General features: G+C 50.6%; 1 protein-coding gene across 1 annotated transcript in view; it reads left to right on the top strand.

Annotated features, from left to right (window-relative positions):
* Positions 1 to 8176, top strand: part of NCKAP1 (NCK associated protein 1) — a 577107-nt gene extending 568931 nt beyond the window's left edge. Inside the window, exon 31 of the mRNA XM_078680487.1 lies at positions 7245 to 8176. Within this exon, the coding sequence (XP_078536613.1) occupies positions 7245 to 7361 (117 nt within the window). The 3' untranslated portion in view covers positions 7362 to 8176. The remainder of the gene's footprint in view (positions 1 to 7244) is intronic.
* The last annotated feature ends 13318 nt before the right edge of the window (positions 8177 to 21494 follow it).

A 21494-nucleotide genomic window follows, 5' to 3' on the forward strand; every position in this document is an offset into this window, starting at 1 on the left:
CTGCCTACTCATACTCATTGACTCACTGAATCCCATAGTGCAAGATATTGTTTGCTACCTGTTTCATTTCCAACGCTCAAGGCTTGCTTATACGTCCATTCACTTACATGTGGCTGCAGCATACCTACAGAACAGGGAACGCTCTTAACCTTTCAGAGTTCCCGTCATCAAGGCCTTTAGGAAGGACTTAAGGAGGTTATGCCTCCTTGGTTACCCAGAGTCCCTACCTGGAATCTCAATGTAGTCCTCACTAGGCTCATGGGGCACCCTTGTTATACCTTCATTCTTACCCTCTCCAATTCCTATCTTGGAAGGTAGCATTTCTAGCTGCTCCCCTCAGGTGTATGAGCAAGCTGCAAGCTCTCACGCTGGAAGACCTCTTTTTCCAAGTTCACGCTGACAGAGTAGTCCTTAGAATTAACCCAACATTTCTACCCAAGTTGGTATCTTCTTTCCATCTCAACCAAATAGTTGAGCTCCCAGTGTTCTCTCTACACCCGGTCTCCGTAGCAGAGAGAGACATTCATTCACTAGATATGAAAAGGGCCCGTGTGCACTACATTGATAGGACAAAAACCTTTCGTAATACGCAACAACTATTTGTTGCCATCTCTAAACCACGCAAAGGATGTGCCATTTCAAAGCCAGGCTATCTCTTTGGCTAGTCAAGTGTGTTCAGGCCTGCTATGCCAAGCCCGAAAGACATCTCACGCCTCCACCTAGACCACATTCTACAAGCAAATGGACAGCCTTCATATGCTTTTGGTAACATCCCAATAGCTGACATCTGCAAGGCCGCTACCTGGTCCACTCTACACAAGTTCATCAAACAATTCTATGACATTGTGCTAGCACACCAACAAGCTCAAGAGGGCTAAGCTGTACTACAAACACCTTTTTTATCCTCTGCAACATCCTCTAGTAACCACCGCTTAAGGGAGAACTGCTTTACAGTCTTGTGTACTGCATGTCTATCTACAGCTACACATGTCACAAGCAAAATGTTACTTACCCTGTAAGCTTCTGTCCGTGACGTGTAGTGGTGCAGATTCACTTGCGCCCACCCTCGTGCCCTCAAGCCTTTGGTTGTTGCAGATGCTTTACTTTACTTTTCTTTCCTACATTTATGTGCATGGCCGTCTTCTTTCACATCTAAGTTCCCATTCCATCCTCACTCGCTGTGCGGCAAAACAGTTGTAACGATGGAGCTGATGACCATTCGCATTCCCACTCATAGAAAGAGCCACTATATCCAATGACTCAAATTATTTAAATAAGTTACACATGTCCAAGCTCAACACAAAATGGCAGATGGGTATGCACAGCATATGAATCTACAGCATCACTTGCCACAAATAGATGCTATCAGATAGGGACTTCTAGTTGCAGATTCCTTACCATAGAATTTCCCATGCATCAGTCTGGATCCTGAAACTTTTGCATGAGTAGTACCCCCTGCGCGGACCGTTGGGTGGGTCCATTCGGCTCTGCGTGACATCGTCTGCTTCGTTGACGTTTGTTATGATGCCGCAGTCACCTATATAGGCACCACCCAGGCGCACAGACGTCAGTTCTTTTCTTTCCATGCAGGTTAATTGCTGATCCGGAAAGGGCTACCCTTCTGACGCTTTTTGACAGGCCTTTTTTGACTTTTCGTCCACCTTCTAAATGTTTCTATCGTGTGCCAAGGGAGGTCTTCAAGGAAGACAGGGTTTAAACTTTATGGCGCTTGTCACCGTGCCATATCGGTTACTGATCCCCCACCTCGTCTGCCTTTGGTGTCTCGAGCGCGACCATGACTCAGTCGTGCTCGGACTGTTGGACCATGGCTCCAAAAGCCTAATGGGCGCGAGCTTTGAAGCTCCTTGCGGCCTGGCAGTCGACACCGGTCAGCGAGACTCGATGGAGATTCTGGTCCATATCGAAGAAGTCACGAGACCACTCCCGAAGAAGTCCAAGTGTGTTTCATTTTCACTTCGACTGTCGTCCGACGAGCGAATTAAGGAGCACCTGTGCTGGTAGAATCCAGGGGTACTATGTCGTTGCCTGTGCATTTCCATGACATTTCAGGTACGACAAAGGACTCTTTAGAACAAAAGGTAGTGTCTGCAAAGCAAATGTACTGGTATGAGGAATACGGAGAAGCCAGTAGACTGGACACATCCCCAGATACTGGCATGCTTTCGCCACCAACTGTGGCTAGGGAGTAGGGGGAATCTTATGCCATGGTTGTAAGGAGGGTAGCTGAGGTCCCTGGACAGGAGTTGCCCTCAGTGCAGGTCAGGTTAATCTCCTTACTGAAGTGCCTCATCCTGGGGTTTCCACTTCTGAATCCCTTCTGCCCCTTGAAAAAGCACCAACGGATGTCCTACTAGGCACAAGGTCCAAGTCTAGCACAAGGGGGCTCCTGTGAATAGGACAGTGGTTTGCCGGCTCCGGGCAACCCAAAGTTCAACAGGCACCCCTGAAAGCTTGGTATTCAAGGCTTCAATTTCCCAGGTTGTGTTACCATCTGCCCCCGGACAGGGAATCCAATAGTTTGGAAGCACTTGGGAAGAAGATATTTTCTCCTTTGAGCCTGGCATTGCGGTCGGTGAATACTTCATGCTTATTGGGCCATTTCTCCCATTCCCTCTGGGAGATAGTTGTGCAAGTGCTGCCACAAGTCTTGGAGGAGGTCCGGGCTGTGCTCTCCCTGGAATTTAAGGACGGGACAGATTAAGCAAAATTCACCATCTGGTGTGGACTTTACACAATCGATTTGCTGGGCAGAACATCTGGCTTTTTGGGTGATATCCAGGCTAAGTTGGTGGACACACCCTTTGATGAATCCTGTTTGTTTGGGGAGAAGGCAGACTCGTCCCTTGGGCAGTTCAAGGAATCTCGTGCTACGGCCAGGTACTTGGGCCTCTCAACAACACCTTGTGGCAACAGATGGGGGTTTCAGCCACTCCAGCCCTATTCCAGACTCCATCCTGAACAAACTTCCTTAGTTGCGCATGGCTCATTCTATTCTAGCAATGGAAGCCTGAAGAAGTTGGCCATCCTGCCCTTGGCAGCCTCAGCCTCCAAGCACTCCTAGTCTGACTCTGCAAGACCATGCTACCCCATTGGGAGAGATAATCCATCATCCTCTTCCCCCACTGGAGGGCCATAACATCGTACAAGTGGGTCTTGCAGATCATTCAGGAGGTCTGTTGTGTGTCTTTCCTTTCGTTTCTTCTACCTATTCTGCCACTTCAAGAACGGCTGGTGGAGGATCTTTTAAAGTTAATCCAAGCACAAGTTAAGGCTCTCCGGACCCTGGGGGCTACCGAGAGAGTCCTGGTTTCAGAAGTAGGCAGAGGCTGTTATTGCTCCTACTTTCTGATTCCGAAGAATAACAAAGGGTTGCGGCCCATTTTAGACCTTCGGACCGGCAATCTCTTGCTCAAGAAGAAGTGCAAGATGCATACTTTAGCTCAGGTCTTGTCTGCCCTAGACCAAGGAGACTGGTGTTAGTATTGGACTTCTAGGATGCGTATTTTCACATCCCCCATCCTGCCGGGTCACAGGCGTAGCCTGCAGTTCAAGGTAGGCCACGAATACTTTCAGTTTACCTTGCTTCCATTTGGCCTTACCAGTGTCCCTTGGGTGTTCACCAAGGTGATGGCGGTGGTTGCAACTCATCTGTGCAGGTTCAAGTTGTCAGTCTTCCCCCAACCTCGATGACTGTTGAAGGCATCCTTGCCTCAGCTGTCATCTCTTACATTCAGACTACGGTGAACCTCCTGCTTTTGCTGGGGTTCTCTATAAACGTGCCAACATCACAACTTACTCCTTCTCAGATACTCCCCTTCATCAGAGCTGTTCTGGACATAGTGCAGTTTTGGGCTTATCCTCCCGAGCAGCGAGTCCAGGATATTCAGGATATATAAATCCAATGTTTCAGCCTTTTACTGGATTTCGGTGAGATTGACTCCGAGGCTGTTAGGCCTTATGGCCTCCTGCCTGGTGGAGTATGCGGGCTCTGCAGTGGTCCCTGAAGTTCCAGTGGGCACCGCATTGAGGAAATCTCACTGACATGGTCCAGATCTCAGAAGGAACTGCAAGAGATCTGCCGTGGTGGTTGACCAAATGGGTCAAAGGCTGGTCCCTCTCCCTTTCCCAACCAGATGCTACAGTGGTGACAGATGCATCACTCGTGGGATGGCAGGCCATCTGGGAGAGGTGGAGCTCATAGGACACTGGTCTCCAGCGGATTTGTTGGAGCTTCGAGCGATCCGGTTGGCAATGAAAGCATTCCTTCCCTCTGTCAATGGGAAGTTAGTGCAGGTGTTCACAGACAACACTACCGCCATGTGGTACTGCAACAAGCAGGGCGGGGTGTGGGTCGTGGACCCTTTGTCAAGAGGCTTTGCCTCTCTGGACAGGGCTGCGACAGCAGAGCATGACCCTGTGGTTCAACACCTGGCAGTTTCTCTGAACGCCAGGGCGGACAAACTCAGCCTCTGGATCACGAATGGCGTCTCCAGTCGGAGGTGGCGCAAGGTCTCGTTCTGCAGTGGGGAGAACCGTGGTTAGATCTGTTAACCTCTAAAGAGAACACGCAATATCAGTGCGCTGGAGTTTCCAATGCTGCTATCGCTTGGCAACGCTTTTCGTCGCTAGTGAAGCTCAGACCTGTTGTACACCTTTTCGCCTCTACCACTTCTGCCAGGGGTTGGGAAGTTCAGGAGCGAACGGGCCGCTTCACTTCACTTTTTTAGCCTCAGACTCCTGAAGGGGAGTCTGGTATCCAGAGCTTCTGAAAATTAGTATCATTCGTCTGATCGGGCTGCCCCTTCGGGAGGATCTTCTGTCACAGCATCAGAGTAAGGTTCTCCACCCGAACCTGTCAACTCTCCACCTCTATGTGTGGAGATTGAGCAGAGGCAGTTGATAGATTTTGACCTTCCTCCCCAAGTATGCAATGTTATTTTGATTGCCAGGCGGCGCTCCACTAAGACAGTATACATACTAAACTGCAGCCACACGGGAAAGGACGCTCATCCTGGTGGCAGATATCGGGCCTGGGATTGCCAATTTATACTAACGGTTGTTGCTGGATTATTAAGGATATTTAAGGCTTATTATCCTACTCCAATACAAAGCCCTGACGAAGTTCCATGAGTGTTTGTTTGGAATAAAACGTGTTGGCTGGATTGCATTTATTGGATATAAATTTGGAATAAAGAATCTTTTCATACAACATACGGCACTGGATTTGTTTTCCTGGTGCACCTCCTTGCTCACATCAACTAAGACAGTATACACCCGCCATTGGCAAAAGTTTGTAATAATTTTGTACAGAATGGTCTATTGACCCTCTTCCTGCTTCTCTCTCTACTGTTCTTCTTTTCATTCTTACCCTTGCCCAACAGGACTATGCTTTGGGAACTCTCAAGTGTTATGTTTCTGCTCGGTCTACCTTTTTGTGCCTGCCAGACCAACCCTCTCCATTTAAATCTCCAATTGTAAATAGGTTCTTGAAAAGCCTGTGTCACTTGTTTCCACCCACACCCTTTGTCATGCCACAATGGGACCTTAATTTGGTCCTCACTTTTCTTATATGTGCTCCTCTCAAACCTTTGCACAACTGTCCCCTCCAGCTGTTAACCATCAAGACAGCCTTTCTGGTGGCGATAACATCTACCCGGAGGATGAGTGAGTTGCAGGCTTTATCATGTAAGCTCCCCAACATGATGACTTTTGTATAGAAAGTGGTGCTTCACACCTGTGCTTCATTTCTTCCATAGTTGGTGACCCCATTCCATCTGGGTCAATCCATCACGTTACCCACCTTTTTTGCTCCCACGCATCCCTCTAAAGAAGAGGAGTATCTCCACCGTCTGGCCCCAAAAAGAGCGTTAATGTTCTACCTTGACAGCACAAAAGTGTCCTAATGGATGGCCAACTCTTTGTGGGGTAGGTGGGAGCTAAGAAAGGTTGTTCAGTACAGGAAAGGACCATTTCTCCTCAATGGGTCGTTCTGTGCGTAAATATCTGCTACGCTTTAGCTAAGAAGGAGTCCCCTGAGGTATTAAGAGCCCATTCCACTAGTGGAAAGGATGTGACCACAGCCTTGGCTCAGGGTGTCCTAGTCCTGGACATCTGCCAGGCAGCTTCTTTGCACACATTTGCCAAGCAATACTGCCAGGACAGTAAGGTCTGCAGGGACTGGCATTTTGCCCATACGGTCCTGCCTGACTTTATAGTGTGGGAAATTGGTCCGCAGCCCCCCGCCATGAGGGTATGGCATTGGTATCTATTCAAAGGTAAGGAATCTGCAGTTAAAAGTCTTTATCAGATGAACAAGCTACTTACCCTCTGAAACGCATTATCTGGTAGAGACAATATCTTGCTACAGAATCCTTACAGACCCACCCATGCCTCCCCACTCTAAGGAAAGTTACTTATTCTACAGAGTAAGTAACATTTTCCTTTCTAGAAATCATATGGAAAAGCATCCTCTATAGGTGTGAACAAAAGCACTTACATGGGTGAAAAATGTACTGGGGTCAACCATCTGTCACAATTTTGAATGCAAAAAAACTTTTTAAACCCATCCAGAATGCAAAGTGTGCTGGTATCTTCATTGAGTATCTGTTAACACTTTCACAATGAACATGCCTTCAACGTCCTTCAATGGAAATCAATGCATGCGTATCTGGCTGAGAACTGGGAACAAACGTAAAGGAATCCGAGCAGGGCAGATACTTTAATAACAATACTTTACGAAGATTCAAACCATGTGTAGCTGAAAAATTACATGAATGGTTCTCATAAAGAGTATGCTAGCATTAACATGTACTATAGAATTCGATTCTACCAGATACTGCTGATTCTAGTTGTATATTGTGCAATATTTTACAATGCATTTCTACTGAAGTATAACAAATGAGTTTGTTTTTGCAATTAATCATTTATCATCTGCATTGTTATTTTTATCATTATTACTGCAGAAAGATAAATGTCCTTCCAATGGGGAACTTATTTTAACTATACAATTAAATATGTTGTTGTAGACCCCTCTTTAATTATTTTCTGTTTAGCTTGCATTCCGTAACTGTGAAGATTTTGGTCTCTTTGGTTTTCATTGCAGATGAAAGTAAATTATCATCAACGATGGTGCAGATATTTGCAAATAGTTTGAACTTGTACAATTCATGCACAAAAATACACGGTAGTAGAAACTTAAAAACATTTTTCTGTGTTTTTTGTAGATTGTTCAGGAGTCTCCCTTCTTAACGATGGACCTTTTGGAATCATGTTTCCCCTATGTCTTACTGAGGAATGCATATCATGCAGTCTACAAACAAAGTGTCACATCCTCTGCATAGCACACGAGATACCTCGGACATCAGAAATTCATGGTGGCTGAGCTTCCCCTAAAAACACAAAGCTATTTTACTTTATGGCCTGACAATTCTTTTTGTGAATTAAGAAAAGTAATATTTTCTTCCTAATATTGTATATTTGATCAGCTGTTTCTTTCTACTTTTTTTATGAAATAATGGTTGATTTGAACTGCACATTAACAAAGATATTTTCTTTTCCCAGCTGTATTTGCATTTGAAAGATAAAAACATTACTCCAGCTCTGTTTTTTGATAATGAATCATGCAAAAGCACTAGTCATTTATTTCCAACAGGAAATGTATTAAGTAATTATTTTAGACAGTGTTCTAGCTTTCATCTGTGTGTAAATTATTTCATGTAGGTAGTTTTAATCTATACCTGATATTCTTACGGGAAAATCTCAGATGGAAAGGTGTGTGTGTGTTTTAGGGAGTACCTGCACCATTTCTAACTTTACTTTATGCCAAAAGGTTCTTCTAACTAAACACTAAAAAGATTGTGTAACATTTCACAATGTTGCAAGATTGTATAGACTTGATTGGAAGAACTGTGGCCCTTCTCAATGTTCTTAAAGAAAATATTTGTATAAAGCATATTATACTTTTATAGAATAACTTCCATATTCCTTGCTTGGCACAGACACTACTGATGCATCCTCCTATATGGTATGAATTCATTCTTACACATATACAAGTTGTTGATAAATTGTTATCCTTAAAAACTTTTTGATATGTTTTAAAAAGTTAAAATGCTATTATCCCTTTCATAACCTGCAATAAACATCAGACTGTACCAAACTTTTGCTGAGTTGCAAATTACTTTTCCGGAAGAAAATATAATTATTTTCCTATATATGTGAGCATATTATTTGGCAATGATACGAAGATGTATTCGGTCATTTCATAGAGCAGTTTTTCATACAAAAGGGCTCTGATGTATGTTGTTTGGGCAAGTCTCAGGAGTTCTGTAAAAAAAAAAAGTGTTTTCTGTTGCGTCCTTCTACCTGCAGATTCTTAGCCTATAGAATCATCCCAGGCATCAGACTGGATCCGGAAATTTCAAGTTCAGATTGCAGAGATAAGCAAGGCAGCCATGTGGACATCTAGGCTTACATTTGCCAAGCCTTAATGCCTAGATCCCGAGGTGTGAAGAGATGGCCATTTTTCACGAACAGTCTTGCAGGATTCCTGCTATAACCATCCATCAACCCTACTCCTGGGTGAATATGGCTAGAGAATCTATTCTACAGACGAGAAGTCTGTAGGTAGAAGTATCCACTAGAAGAAAAAGTTATTTACATGTGGTGTGCCTTTCTGCCTATCTACCTGCAGATTCTTCACCGTCCCGCCTGGCTACCTATCCTTTTGATGGGCAGTTATGGGTAGTGCCACTGGAATTACACAATTCTGCTGCTAGAACTTTTTCACATAATTATGGATTTGCCGCATTTACCAAATCTGTTGTGTAATTTGCTGATTTTAGCAAAAAAAATAATTTTGTTTGTAGCTCAAATGGATCAAAAGTTACTAAAAATGTGGCAAATGAAAATGTGTGCAGTGCAAGGTCCTTTACAAAGGTTAACTCTTCATCTTTCAGTTACTTATTTCTTTATTATTTGTTTATTAAACTGGTACAAATGAAGTGAAAGCTTTGCCCAGACAATATTAGCATGTGTAAAAATGACAAATCTGAAAGAAACAGTTAGTTACAGATTCCTTACCTTAGAATTACCCTCGGGCGTCAGACTGGATCCGAAAAATGTTTTTGTCAGCAGTACCCCTGTGCGTCGGAAGGTGGCGTCCGTCGACTCCGCGTTCGGCGTCTTGGTCGCTTGGATGATGTTGCGGTAGCTACATAGATCCGCCCTTGCGAGCTGACGTCTGTTCTCTTTTGTTCCACGCCAGCAAGCGCAGATCTGGAGAGAGCGGTACCTCCAGTCACTTTTTGACTAACTTTTTCTCAACCTTTGTCGACTTCCTTTTTTAAGTCCAGCGACTCCTGGTGCATGGAGGCTGCCCGGCTTCAAGGCTTCCGGTTCCTGTAACTGACTGATCTCGGTGACGGATCCGCACCGTGCGGGCCTCTAATGCCTGGAGCGCGACCATGACCCCAAGTGGTGCTCCGACTGCCAGACCATAGCCCCTAAGTCTTTGCGGGAGCGGTCCCGAAAGCTACTAGAGGCCCGGCAGTCGGCTGTGCATTTCTTGAGGTCCCAGTCACGTAGGAGGTTAAGGGACCGGTCGCGGAGCCACTACCATTCTTCCTCCAAGTCTTCGTATTCGGGTCAGGTAAGTCAAAGCACAAGAATAAGTCGAAGAAGCGTTGTCCCTCTTTGATTTTTTCCCATCCGTCGGTTTGACGCGACGAGGGATGCAGATGGTGCCCCTCCCGCAGCTCTGCGTGCGGAGCCCGAAGGGTCGGCTCCGGGTTTCCACCTCTTCCCGGGACCGAGAGCGACCCCTGCCCAGCTTCGTTAGTTTTACAAAGCGATGCATGTGCCTTCGGGCCCTGCAGACTCGGCTGGGGGCTCTGGGCTTTCGACGCCAGGGGCTTCGGCCTCGGTGCCACAAGGTCCCCTTGGAACCAGGCCTGGATCCGGATCAGCGCCGGTCGACCTCGTTACGCCTCACCTGGTGCCGATTTCACCGGCACCACGTCCGCAGCCGGCATTAACTGTGTCCCCAGCCGACATCGATTCCGGCCTCCACCTCGAGTTAGACATGGAGCTGGACCGGCGTCAACCGACGCCGGACCTGGCGCTGACTGGTACTTTTGTGCCCCTGTTCTAGCCTGGCTCTTTGAGGCCAGAAGTCAGCAAGAGGAGGGTGGAGAGGACTGGGAGGGGTCTGGGGACCCTTTATCCAACCAGTTAGGTTATGAATTGGACTGTAGAGAGGAACTGGGAGTGGTCTGTATACCTCCCCAGACCTTGGCAAGTTGTCTCCTCCTACCGTGGCTACGGAGGAGAGAGAGTTATACGCAGTGGTGTGTTGCGTAGGGTGACTGAGGCTCTTTACCTCAAGCTATCTACGGTGGCAGTCAGGGCTAACCTTCGGACAGAGGTGCTTCAACCGGCAGCCAGCTCTTCGGAGCCCCTGCTGCTGTTTCAATGAAGCCCTCACGGACATCCTTTTGGGCACCTGGTCCAGGCCCAGCAAAGGGGCTCCAGTGGACAGGATGTTTGCCCGACGCCACCGCCTGGCCCCGGGCAACCCCACTTTCCTCTCCCAACACCCCACCCCTGAGGGCTTGGTGGTCCAAGCCTCCACCTCCATGGGCGCATTCCCTACCTCTCCACCTGATCAGGAATCCAAAAGGCTGGACCATCTTGGGAAGATGTTTTCTTCCTCCAGCTTAGGACTGCGGTCGGTAAACACTGCATGTCTATTGGGCCGTTACACCCACTCTGTATTGGATAAGGTTGCGCAAGTGCTGCCTCAGTGCCCAGATGAGGCCCAGTCCGTGCTCTCTCAGCAGTTGCCGAAGGGAGAGACGCAGCAAAGTTTACCATCCGCTGTGGGCTGGATACCGCCGACTCACTAGGCAGGACGATTTCCACGTCGGTAGCCCTTCGACGCTACGCCTGGTTGAGGTCAACTGTTTTTTTCGGGGGATGTCCAATCCACTCTTATGACCGTGCCCTGTGATGGCTGTCGCTTTTTTGGCAACAAGGCAGACAAACGCGCTGGTGTGTTTTAAGGACACTCGGGCGACAGCCAGATCCTTGGGCCTCTCCACCACCTGCCCTGCGCAGTCTGCCTTTCGCCCCTTTCGTGGCTACGGAAGGGGTGCCCCGCCACGTCCCGCCCAGAGCCACAGACCGGCGCAAGCTGTTCAGCCTCTGTGTGGCCGGGGAGCTGGGAAGCAGTGCCTGTGGTTCTGGAGGCCAGGGGCGGGCCAGTCCACCACAGCCCTCTCTGCAGCAGCCTCCAAAACCCTCCTAGTCTGAGCTTTCAGAGCCACCAAACGCCAGTTGGCGGCAGGATTTGCCATCACCTCCCCCACTGGCGTACCATCACGTCGAACAGGTGGGTTTCGCAAATAGTCCGAAGGAGCTACTCCCTCCCCTTCGAGACTACCCCGCCATCCATACCACCTCAGTAATAACGCATGTTGGAGGATCATCTGGCCCTTCTCCAAAAGGAGGTTTCGACACTTTTGGCCAAGGGAGCCAGCGAGCGCGTTCCTGTCCCAGAAGTAGGTTGTGGTTACTATTCCCACTAATTTCTGGTGCCCAAGAAGGACAAAGACCTGCGTCCTATTTTGTATCTCAGGACCGTCTACAGCTTCCTCCGGAAGGAGAAGTTCAAAATGTTGATGCTTGCTCAGGTCCTGTCTGCCCTCGACCCTGGAGACTGTATGGTAACATTGGACTTGCAGGACGCTTACTTTCACAACCCCGTCCTGCCGGCCCACCAGCGTTTCCTGCAGTTCACGGTAGGCCACAAGCATTTTCAGTTTATCGTGGCCTTACCAGCATCCCTCGGGTGTTCACGAAAGTGATGGCGGTGGTCGCAGTTCATCGGCGCAGATCACAGGTTCCAGTCTTCCCCTATCTCGAGAACTGGCTGTTAAAAGCGGGCTCGCCCCAGGCTGTCGTCTCCCATCTCCAGACTACGGTCGATCTCCTGCATTTGCTGGGGTTTTCCATCAACATTCCGAAGTCACACCTGGCTCCCTCTCAGAAGCTCCTCTTTATCGGAGCGGTTCTGAACACGATGCAGTTTCGGGTCTATCCATCCGAACATCGAGACCGGGATATTCAGGCTATGATTACGATCTTTAGCCTCTATCCCGGGTTTCAGTCAGGATGACCCTCAGGCTACTGGGTCTGATGGCCTCCTGCATCCTGCTGGTGGACCATGCCAGATGGCATATGCGGGCTATGCAAAGGGACCTTAAGTTCCAGTGGGCCCAACATCAGGGGAACCTGTCTGATTGCATCTCGGAGGGCACAGCACATCAATTGCAGTGGTGACTGACTAACCAGGATTGTGACTGCAGATCCCTCTTCCCTAAGATGGATCACGAATGGCATCTTCACTCTGGGGTGGTGCAAGGTCTCTTTCAGCAGTGGGGAGAGCCTTGGTTGGATCTATTCGCCACCGAAGAGAATGCACAATGTCATCAGTTCTGCACGTTGGAATTACCAAGGCGGCACTAGCTAGGCAGCACTTTTTGCCGTAAGTGGAGTTGCAGTCTTCTATACGCCTTTCCACCTATACCACTTCTGCCCAGAGTCCTGAAGAAGATCAAGCGCGACCGTGCCCAAGTCATTCTTAAGACTCCGGATTGGGTACGAAGAGTCTGGTATCCCAAGCTTGGCCTTCGATCCTCCGATCTGACTGCCTCTTCGGGAGGATCTTCTGTCGCAGCAGCATCCCTCAACCCTAAACTGTCCAGCCTCAACCTCCTTGCGTGGAGATTGAGCAGCGGCAGTTGACGTCTTTTAACCTGCCACCTTTTTAAGTCTGTGATGTTATCTTGGCAGCCAGGCGTCCCTCTACTCAGACAGTATACGCCTGCAGATGCAACAAATTTTTGGCATGGTGCACAGCAAAGGTTGTGGATCCCCTTTCCGCCCCCTTTATGAGATGCTCTTGTTCCTTCTTTCTTTCGCCCAGCAGTGCTCTTCTCTGGTCACTCTCAGCCATTTCAGCCTTCCTTAGACATCCTGATCAGCCTTCTCTTTTCAAGTCCCCTGTTGTCAATAGATTCCTTAAGGGCATTACTCAACGTTTTCCTCCTGTTCCCTTCGTAATGCCCCAGTGGGACTTGAACTTGATTCTTACATATCTTATGAGCGCTTCCTTTGAGCCGCTATATAACTGTCCTCTCAGACTTCTCACTTTGAAAACTGCCTTTCTGGTGGCCATTACCTCTGCACGCAGGGTGAGTGAGCTGCATGCTCTTTCTTCCAAGCCTCCCTTTCTGGCTGTCCATCCGGACAAGGTCGTCCTTAGAACTAGACATGTCTTCCCAAGGTGGTTACTTCTTTCCACATTGGCCAAAACATCACTTTGCCCACCTTCTTCCCGCCTCCGCATCCTTCGAAAGAGGGAGAGGCTCCACCGTCTGGATCCAAAACGTGCGCTTTACTTCTACTTGGATCGCACCAAACAATTCAGAGTGGACGACCAGCTCTTTGTTGGTTACGTGAGCGCTAAGGAAGGTCTGGCCTAAACAAACGGACCATCTCCAGATGGATCGTTATGTGCATCAAAGCCTGCTATTCGTTGGCAAAGAAGGAGCCTCCAGTGCGACTGCGCGGCCATTCCACCAAGGCGACAGCAGCTACGACTGCTTTAAATGACATCTGGGAGGCAGCTACATGGGCATCGCTGCACATGTTTACCAAAACTACTGCCTGGACAGCCAAGTCCGGAGAGATGACTTCTTTGGCTGTACTGGGGTATCTATTGTAAGCAAGCTATAAATAACGGTTTCTTTCAGATGAACAAGTTACTTACCTTCGGTAATTATATTGTGGGACACCCCCGCGCCGCACGGCCACCAGCTGCTGCGTGTGCCCCTTGCTGTGCCCTCTGCCTCGCTGCCTGCCTCGCCGCCGGCTGACCCTGCTGTCGTTGCTCTGCTCTGTATTGTAAATCATTTGTGCTTGTTTTTCTCTCGTATTTCTTTTGCCCGTGTTAAGCATTGTTTTGACCCCATTTGTGCTTGTCTTTCTCTCGTATTTCTTTTGCCCGTGTTAAGCGTTGTTTTGACCCCATTTGTGCTTGTCTTTCTCTCGTATTTCTTTTGCCCGTGTTAAGCGCTCTTTTGACCCCATTTGTGCCTGTTTTCGTAGTTTCTGCCCGTCCTCCTTCCTGTTTGCCGCCTCCTCGCCGCCCCCCGCTTCCCGCCACCACCGCCGACCCCGCCCCTTTTTCCTTCTGTTCCCTCCCCGCTCCCGCCTCCCAGCTGCTCCGCCCACCCGCGCACTTCGCCTTAAATGGCGACCGTGCGAACGCGCAGCGTTGACGCGCAGCGGGCGCGCCGATTGTGCGCCGAAGGCGCGCCAAAGGTAAGCCCGTCTGCGCCCGTCCGCGCCTGGACCGCGCCCAGTGCCAGGACCCCTGGCCCCCACCGACGGAAGCCGACCCGACGAACCTACAGCGCCACCGACCTCATCGCACTCAACACCGGCGCCATCCCGAGATGTCACCGCGCCGCACCGAGGCACACCCACGGACCCTTCAGCTGCCACGCCTGCAAGTTCACCTGCATCCGAACTCATCCTGCACCAGCACTCGCCAAGCCGACCATCAGCAGCAACCACCTCAAGTGCATCCTGCTCAACACCCGCTCCGTCCACAGACACGCAGTAGAACTCTGGAACCTCCTCGACACCACCGCCCCTGACGTTGCCTTCCTCACCGAGACCTGGATGAACGCCTCCTCAGCCCCAGACATCGCCATCGCCATCCCGGAGGGCTACAAGATCATCCGGAGGCACCGCACCGCCAACCTTACGGGAGGAGGCATCGCCATCATCCACAGGGACACCATCCGCATCACGACCAACACCGACGACACCCTAACCACCGCTGAACACCTGCACTTCCAGATCCACACCAACCCGAAGACCACCCTCAGAGGCACCCTGATCTACCGACCCCCGGGTCCACGCACACGATTCAGCGAGGACATCGCCGACTTCGTCAGCCCGCATGCCCTCCCCTCCGCCGACTACATCCTCCTGGGGGACCCCAACTTCCACCTGGAGAACAACAGCGACCGCAACACCATCAGCCTGCTTGACAACCTCGCCAACCTCGGACTCAAGCAACTGGTGACCACCCCCACCCACCTCGCAGGACACACACTCGACGCCGTCTTCTCATCCAGCAAAGACATCACCTTCAGCCACGCAACAGGACTCCACTGGACGGACCACAGCTGCGTCCACTTCACCTTCAAAAGAACGACGACCCACCACCACCAGCAACAGGTTGCCCGAAGAAGCTGGAACAAGATCACAGCCGACCAGCTCACCGCTTCCCTGAGCCAGCACCCCCCCGCCAGCTCAGCGAACCCCAGCCAGGCCGCCGACAACCTCACGAAGTGGATCAACAACTGCGCGGACGAACTCGCCCCTCTGAGAACCCCACCCAACAGACCCTGCAGCAGAAAAACACCATGGTTCACCGACGAACTCAAGAGCTCCAAGAAGAACTGTCGAGCCCTCGAGAAAGTCTGGAGAAGGGAACCAACTACGGACAACATGACCACCCTCAAGCTCGCCACCCGGAAACACCACCAACTGATCCGCGCCACCAAGAAAAATACATACAAAGACCGGCTGGACAACAACGCACACAACTGCAAGGAACTCTTCAACATCGTGAAAGAGCTCTCCAACCCCAACGCCGGAAACAATGACATCACCCCGTCGCAAGACCTCTGCAACTCCCTCGCGTCCTACTTCCACAACAAGATCGCGGACATACACAACAGCTTCAGCAACCAACCAACGCAAGCCACAACCGCAACAACGCCACCCACCACCACCCTCCGCACCTGGACTCCGATCAGCACCGAAGACACCATCCGCACAATGAACTCCGTCCACTCCGGATCTCCGACTGACCCCTGCCCTCACCACGTCTTCAACAAGGCCGACGCTGTCATCGCACCCCACCTGCGGGACATCATCAACACCTCCTTCGACACCGCCACCTTCCCTGAGAGCTGGAAGCATGCCGAACTCAGCGCTCTTCTCAAGAAACCCACAGCAGACCCCACCGACCTCAAGAACTACCGTCCCATCTCGCTCCTCCCGTTCCCGGCCAAAGTCATCGAGAAGACCGTCAACAAACAGCTGGCCGCCTTCCTCGAGACGAATGGATCCCTCGACCCCTCACAGTCTGGCTTCCGAGCGAACCACAGCACCGAGACCGCCCTCATCGCCGCCACCGATGACATACGAACTCTGATGGACAACGGAGAAACAGCGGCCCTCATCCTCCTGGACCTCTCCGCGGCTTTCGACACTGTCTGCCACCGCACCCTAGTACAGCGCCTCGGTAACATCGGAATCCAGGACAAGGCACTGGAATGGATCACCTCCTTCCTCGACGGAAGAACACAGAGAGTCCGCCTACCACCGTACAAGTCAGAGGCCACCAAAGTCATCTGCGGCGTCCCCCAAGGTTCCTCACTGAGCCCCACCCTCTTCAACGTCTACATGAGCCCCCTCGCGGCCATCGCACGCCAACACAACCTCAACATAATCTCCTACGCCGACGACACCCAGCTGATCCTCTCCCTGACCAACGACCCCGCCACCGCCAGAGCCAACCTGCACGAAGGGATGAGAGAGGTAGCCGAATGGATGACGACCAGCCTCCTGAAACTGAAGTCGGACAAGACGGAGGTCCTCATCCTGGGCTCCTCGCCCTCCGCCTGGGACGACTCCTGGTGGCCCCCCGCCCTGGGCACCGCACCCAAACCGACGGACCACGCACGCAACCTGGGCTTCATCCTGGACTCCTCCCTCTCCATGACCAGACAAGTAAACGCCGTCTCCTCGTCTTGCTTCAACATCCTGCGCATGCTACGTAAGATCTTCCGGTGGATCCCCACCGAGACGAGGAAGACGGTCACCCAGGCCCTCGTCACCAGCCGACTGGACTACGGCAACGCCCTCTACGCCGGAACCACCGCCAAGCTCCAGAAGAGACTCCAGCGGATCCAGAACGCCTCGGCCAGACTCATCCTCGACATCCCCCGACGCAGCCACATCTCCGGACACCTGAGAGATCTGCATTGGCTCCCGGTCAACAAGAGAATCACCTTCCGTCTCCTCACCCACGCGCACAAAGCCCTACACGACCAAGGCCCGAGCTACCTCAACAACCGGATCAACTTCTACACCCCCAAGCGCCTCTTCAGATCAACCAGCCACGCCCTCGTCGCCGTCCCCCGCATCCGAAGAGCAACAACAGGAGGAAGGTCCTTCTCCTACCTGGCCGCCAAGACCTGGAACTCACTCCCGACCGACCTGCGCCTGACCCAGGACCACCTCTCCTTCAGGAAGAAGCTCAAGACCTGGCTGTTCGAGCAGTAACGGCACCCCCCCCACCCCAGCGCCTTGAGACCCTACGGGTGAGTAGTGCGCTCTACAAATGACCTGATTGATTGATTGATTGATATATCTGTAAGAAACATAGGTTAGTTATAGATTCCTTACCACCCCACCCATTCTCCCTGTTCTGCAAACTGACTTCTAGGGTTAAGGACTTCTATTCAGGGCCCTAGTTTTGTACACCAGTGGTCAGTGTCTTGCATGGCTCTGCGCTTCTGGCGTGATAAGTTGTGTACAGAACTGACTTCGGAATGCGAGGGTGTCTTCTATGTAGCTACAGTGACGTCATACCGACGACGAACGCAGAGTCGTCCAACGCTACCTTCCGACGCTTAGGGGTACTGCTGACGAAAAAACTTTCCAAATCCAGTCTGACGCCTGGGGGTAATTCTAAGGTAAGGAATCTATAACTAACCTATGTTTCTTACAGATATATTGTTACCTAAGGTAAGTAACTTGTTCAATAATGAATGCATATTGGAAAAACAATTCAGCAAATCAACCAGAGAATCGTGCAACAGCGGTCAAGAATCAAAAAACAAGTGATGACTGCACCAATAGTGTCCCATTTCGTTGAACAAAAACATTCTGAGAAATTGATTCAATGGACAGTGCTAGTAGGTCTTAAACAACCACCGAGCTGTGGCAACGTCGAGAATCTTCTTCTTAAAAAAGAGGCATATTTGATTTTGAAATTTAACTGCCTACAGAAAGGTCTTAACTTGATTCAATTCTGACATTTCGTAATCAACTAATACTCTCATCGACTTAGCCAAAAAATACCCTTTGCAAAAAGAACTTAGCAAAAACCTCGTAATTTTTCCTCTTTCAAAAAGAAATGAACAAGAACGAGTTTGCTTAAAGCAGCCAAAACTACATTACCCACAAAACCCGATTTCAGACACATGAGCCACTTCCTGTCTGTGAACTTTCAAAATACAAGCGATTGCAGATCTAAAAGTGAAGAGCGCGTCATCAGCACCAGCAGGCAATCGAAGAAGAGGAAAAGCAAGTTTGGGAGCCACTGGCTAACGTGCACATCGTATTGACCCGAATAGACAAGATGATTAATTGCTTGTCACAATGGTTTTGGGCAAATTTGAGCGGGATTAACAGAATTATATAAACAGATATTGTCAAGACAAGCAAGTAAGTCAAATGCGCAACAAATGTGGAACAGCTCAAGCGCGCACTCAACACTTGAAATACAAGTGATACAACATTGCAACATTCTCCGGTTTATTTTCAGACGCGAATCTCTGAGAAATCTGGAAATATGTTTGAGCTGTTGCTAAAGAAAATACTAAATTGTCACCTACAGCGTTCTGCCTCAGCACGTCTGCCGCGATACACAGACCGTAGTTGGAGCCTCTTAAAAAGTAAGCGGTTACTGAAAACATGATTGAATGCTCACATTAAGTATTGAACAGTCTAAGAATGTACCCGATTTACTAAATGAAACTGATACAATGCTGTACCTTTCTCTGGTTTGTTTCCAGACGCGAAGTATTCCGAGGAGCCCAAAATCAATGCACACAAGTGCCCCAGCTCAATCTGATTTTGAGGTCTTGCACCTGGCGACGCAGCGCGAAGCGCTGTCTACAGCGCGATCTATTGTTGCTGACTTGCCTCTGAAGTGGGACAAGAGATGGGCACGCACGAGGGCGATTGGAGCTGTTGCACACGCACGTACAGACAAGCGGTGTGCACTTCTCCTGCCCCCCTTCCGTTCACACAAGCCAGCTGCATGCAGTAAGTGCGGCAAGAAACACACACACACCAGCCGCCCCCAGCCAGTGCACTCATACTCGTCTCCCTCAACAACAGAGACATACACATGCACCAGACGCCCCCAGCCAGTGCACGCGTACTCGACTCCCTCAACGTGCTCATGGCGTGCTTTCGCTTTCCTTCGTTTTAGCCCACGCTCTCCGACACGGCCCGCTCTCACCTGCTGAACTCCAGCAGTGCCTGCTTTGCCAAGTTGTGCGCATCCTGGCTTTTTTTTTTTTTTTTTGTTGCTCTAGGCGATTTGGCGGCCCACTCCCTGGGCCGCACCAGCCGTGCAGCACTTATTCAGGCGCTGCCACTGGTCACGAGCCGCAGGCCACGCCGATGTGCACGCTCACGCCGTGCCTACAACGCGCACCTGCTCTTTCCCTTTCCCTTGTTGCTTCTCGGTTCGATCCGAGGCTGTATTCCTCATCTATGTAATTTTCCTCCATGATAGCGTCTGTTGGGGGTTTCGCCACTCCCCGTCCCTTGCAGCGTTTCGCATCCAGTGGAATGTAATTGAAGTAAAGTCCCCTGGCGAAACAGACAGAAGCAGCCGATCTACGAGTTAGGCTTATCGACCACGCTGCGTACTTTCCCTTGCATTTTCAGTGTTTACATTTGTGATAACGATTATCAGAACTGCATTTTTACGGTTTGTTTAAAAAAATCCATTTAATTTTGGGTAAAATATTCTGGATACAAATGTATAAAGGAAGATACATTGGGGGGGACCTGTCAGGTTGTTTTCATACTTTCATAATGTTTACGATTCCCACCTTGCTAGTAGTTTACTAGCCGGACCTGGATTTTCATGTCCTGGCCGGTTAAAAAAGTCAGCAAAGGGGGAGGAGCTACGCATCCACACAAGATGGCCGCGTAGGTCCGTAGCTCCGTGCGACCCGCGCCTCGCTCGCACTATCCTGTCGTTATCCTGTGGCGCCGAGGTCGGATCTGTCCGGCGGAGGGGTAGCGGTGCGGACCGGTCGAACTCTGGGCTCACGAGGTGGAAAGGAGCCGGAGTTGTGGACTAGGGCAGTCTGGGCCTCTGCCCGCGGTGGAGCCGGGAACTCGAGTTGTCGCAGCGGCCGGCCCGAAGTGTAGCAACACCGGGTGGGCGGACCAGAAGTCGCCGGCCGCGGCCCGGTGCCGACCAAGTGGACCTACCGGAGAGGCTGTTGTGCCCGTGGCGGCGCTCCTGAGGGATATTCTGCCGGCGGAGTGCGGAGGTACGGCTCGGCCATGCCTTCCCTGCCAGATCGGACGTTGGAGCCCGGGCGGGGGGGCCCGCGAGAGTGCGTCCTTGGAGACGTTGGTGTTAGTGGTCTTCGCTGGAGCTGCGGCCGATCCGTGCGCCCGTGCTGTGCCGGTGGCTCCCCACTTCTGGGTCGAGCCCTACAATTATTGGCCGTGAGGCGGTGTGAGCAGCCGGGAGCGGTACAATCTAACAAGTTGGACCGCTACACGCTGCCCAAGGGCTCGCCCTCTGGATCAGGTCGGATATTGGAGGGAGGCAGGGAGTCTGTAGACCCTGCGTCAAAGCCTACACTACAGGATGTAATGGCTGCCATTGATAGCCTTAAGACGTCCCTGGGGCAGCAGATGGCGTCGCTGGACCACAAAACCAGTGAGATGGTCAAATTGTTGGATATCAAAACCCGCGAGCTTGACGGACGACGTTTCGCAGCTGCAGCAGGATGTCCGGGATCTCAAGGCTTCCAGTGCCCTGACGCATCGCAAGCTGGATGAATACGAAGGACGGGCCCGATGGAATAATATACGCATAATTGGAGTTCCGGAGAAGGCGGAAGGATTGTCCCCTGACCTCTTTGTGGAAGACATTATCCTCAAACAATTGAAACCGAAAGGGTTGGGGAATTTCTTCACCATAGAACGTGCACATAGAATTCCGGGAGGAAGACCGAAGCCGGGGGCCCCACCGCGTCCAATGATCGCAAGGGTGCTCAATATTAAAGATAGAGCCCCCTGAGGTACGAGAATTCCACCCATAACTTTTTTCCAGACTTTACTCAGGCGGTTCAGAGGCAGCGACCGAGTTTTCTTGGAGTCAAGAGGCGGCTCAGGGATAGAGGTTTGAAATATGCTATGCTGTTTCCTGCCAAGCTGCGAGTTGAGACCGAGGAGAAAGTTTGGTTCTTTGATGACCCAGCAATTACTTCAGATTGGCTGGACAGTCTTTTCCCTCGGGGGGGCTACCCGGGGGGGGGGGGAGGTGGTTAAGATGGCCATGATGC

Source organism: Lissotriton helveticus, chromosome 3_1, assembly GCF_964261635.1.
Source record: "Lissotriton helveticus chromosome 3_1, aLisHel1.1, whole genome shotgun sequence".
Classification (NCBI taxonomy): Eukaryota; Metazoa; Chordata; class Amphibia; order Caudata; family Salamandridae; genus Lissotriton; species Lissotriton helveticus.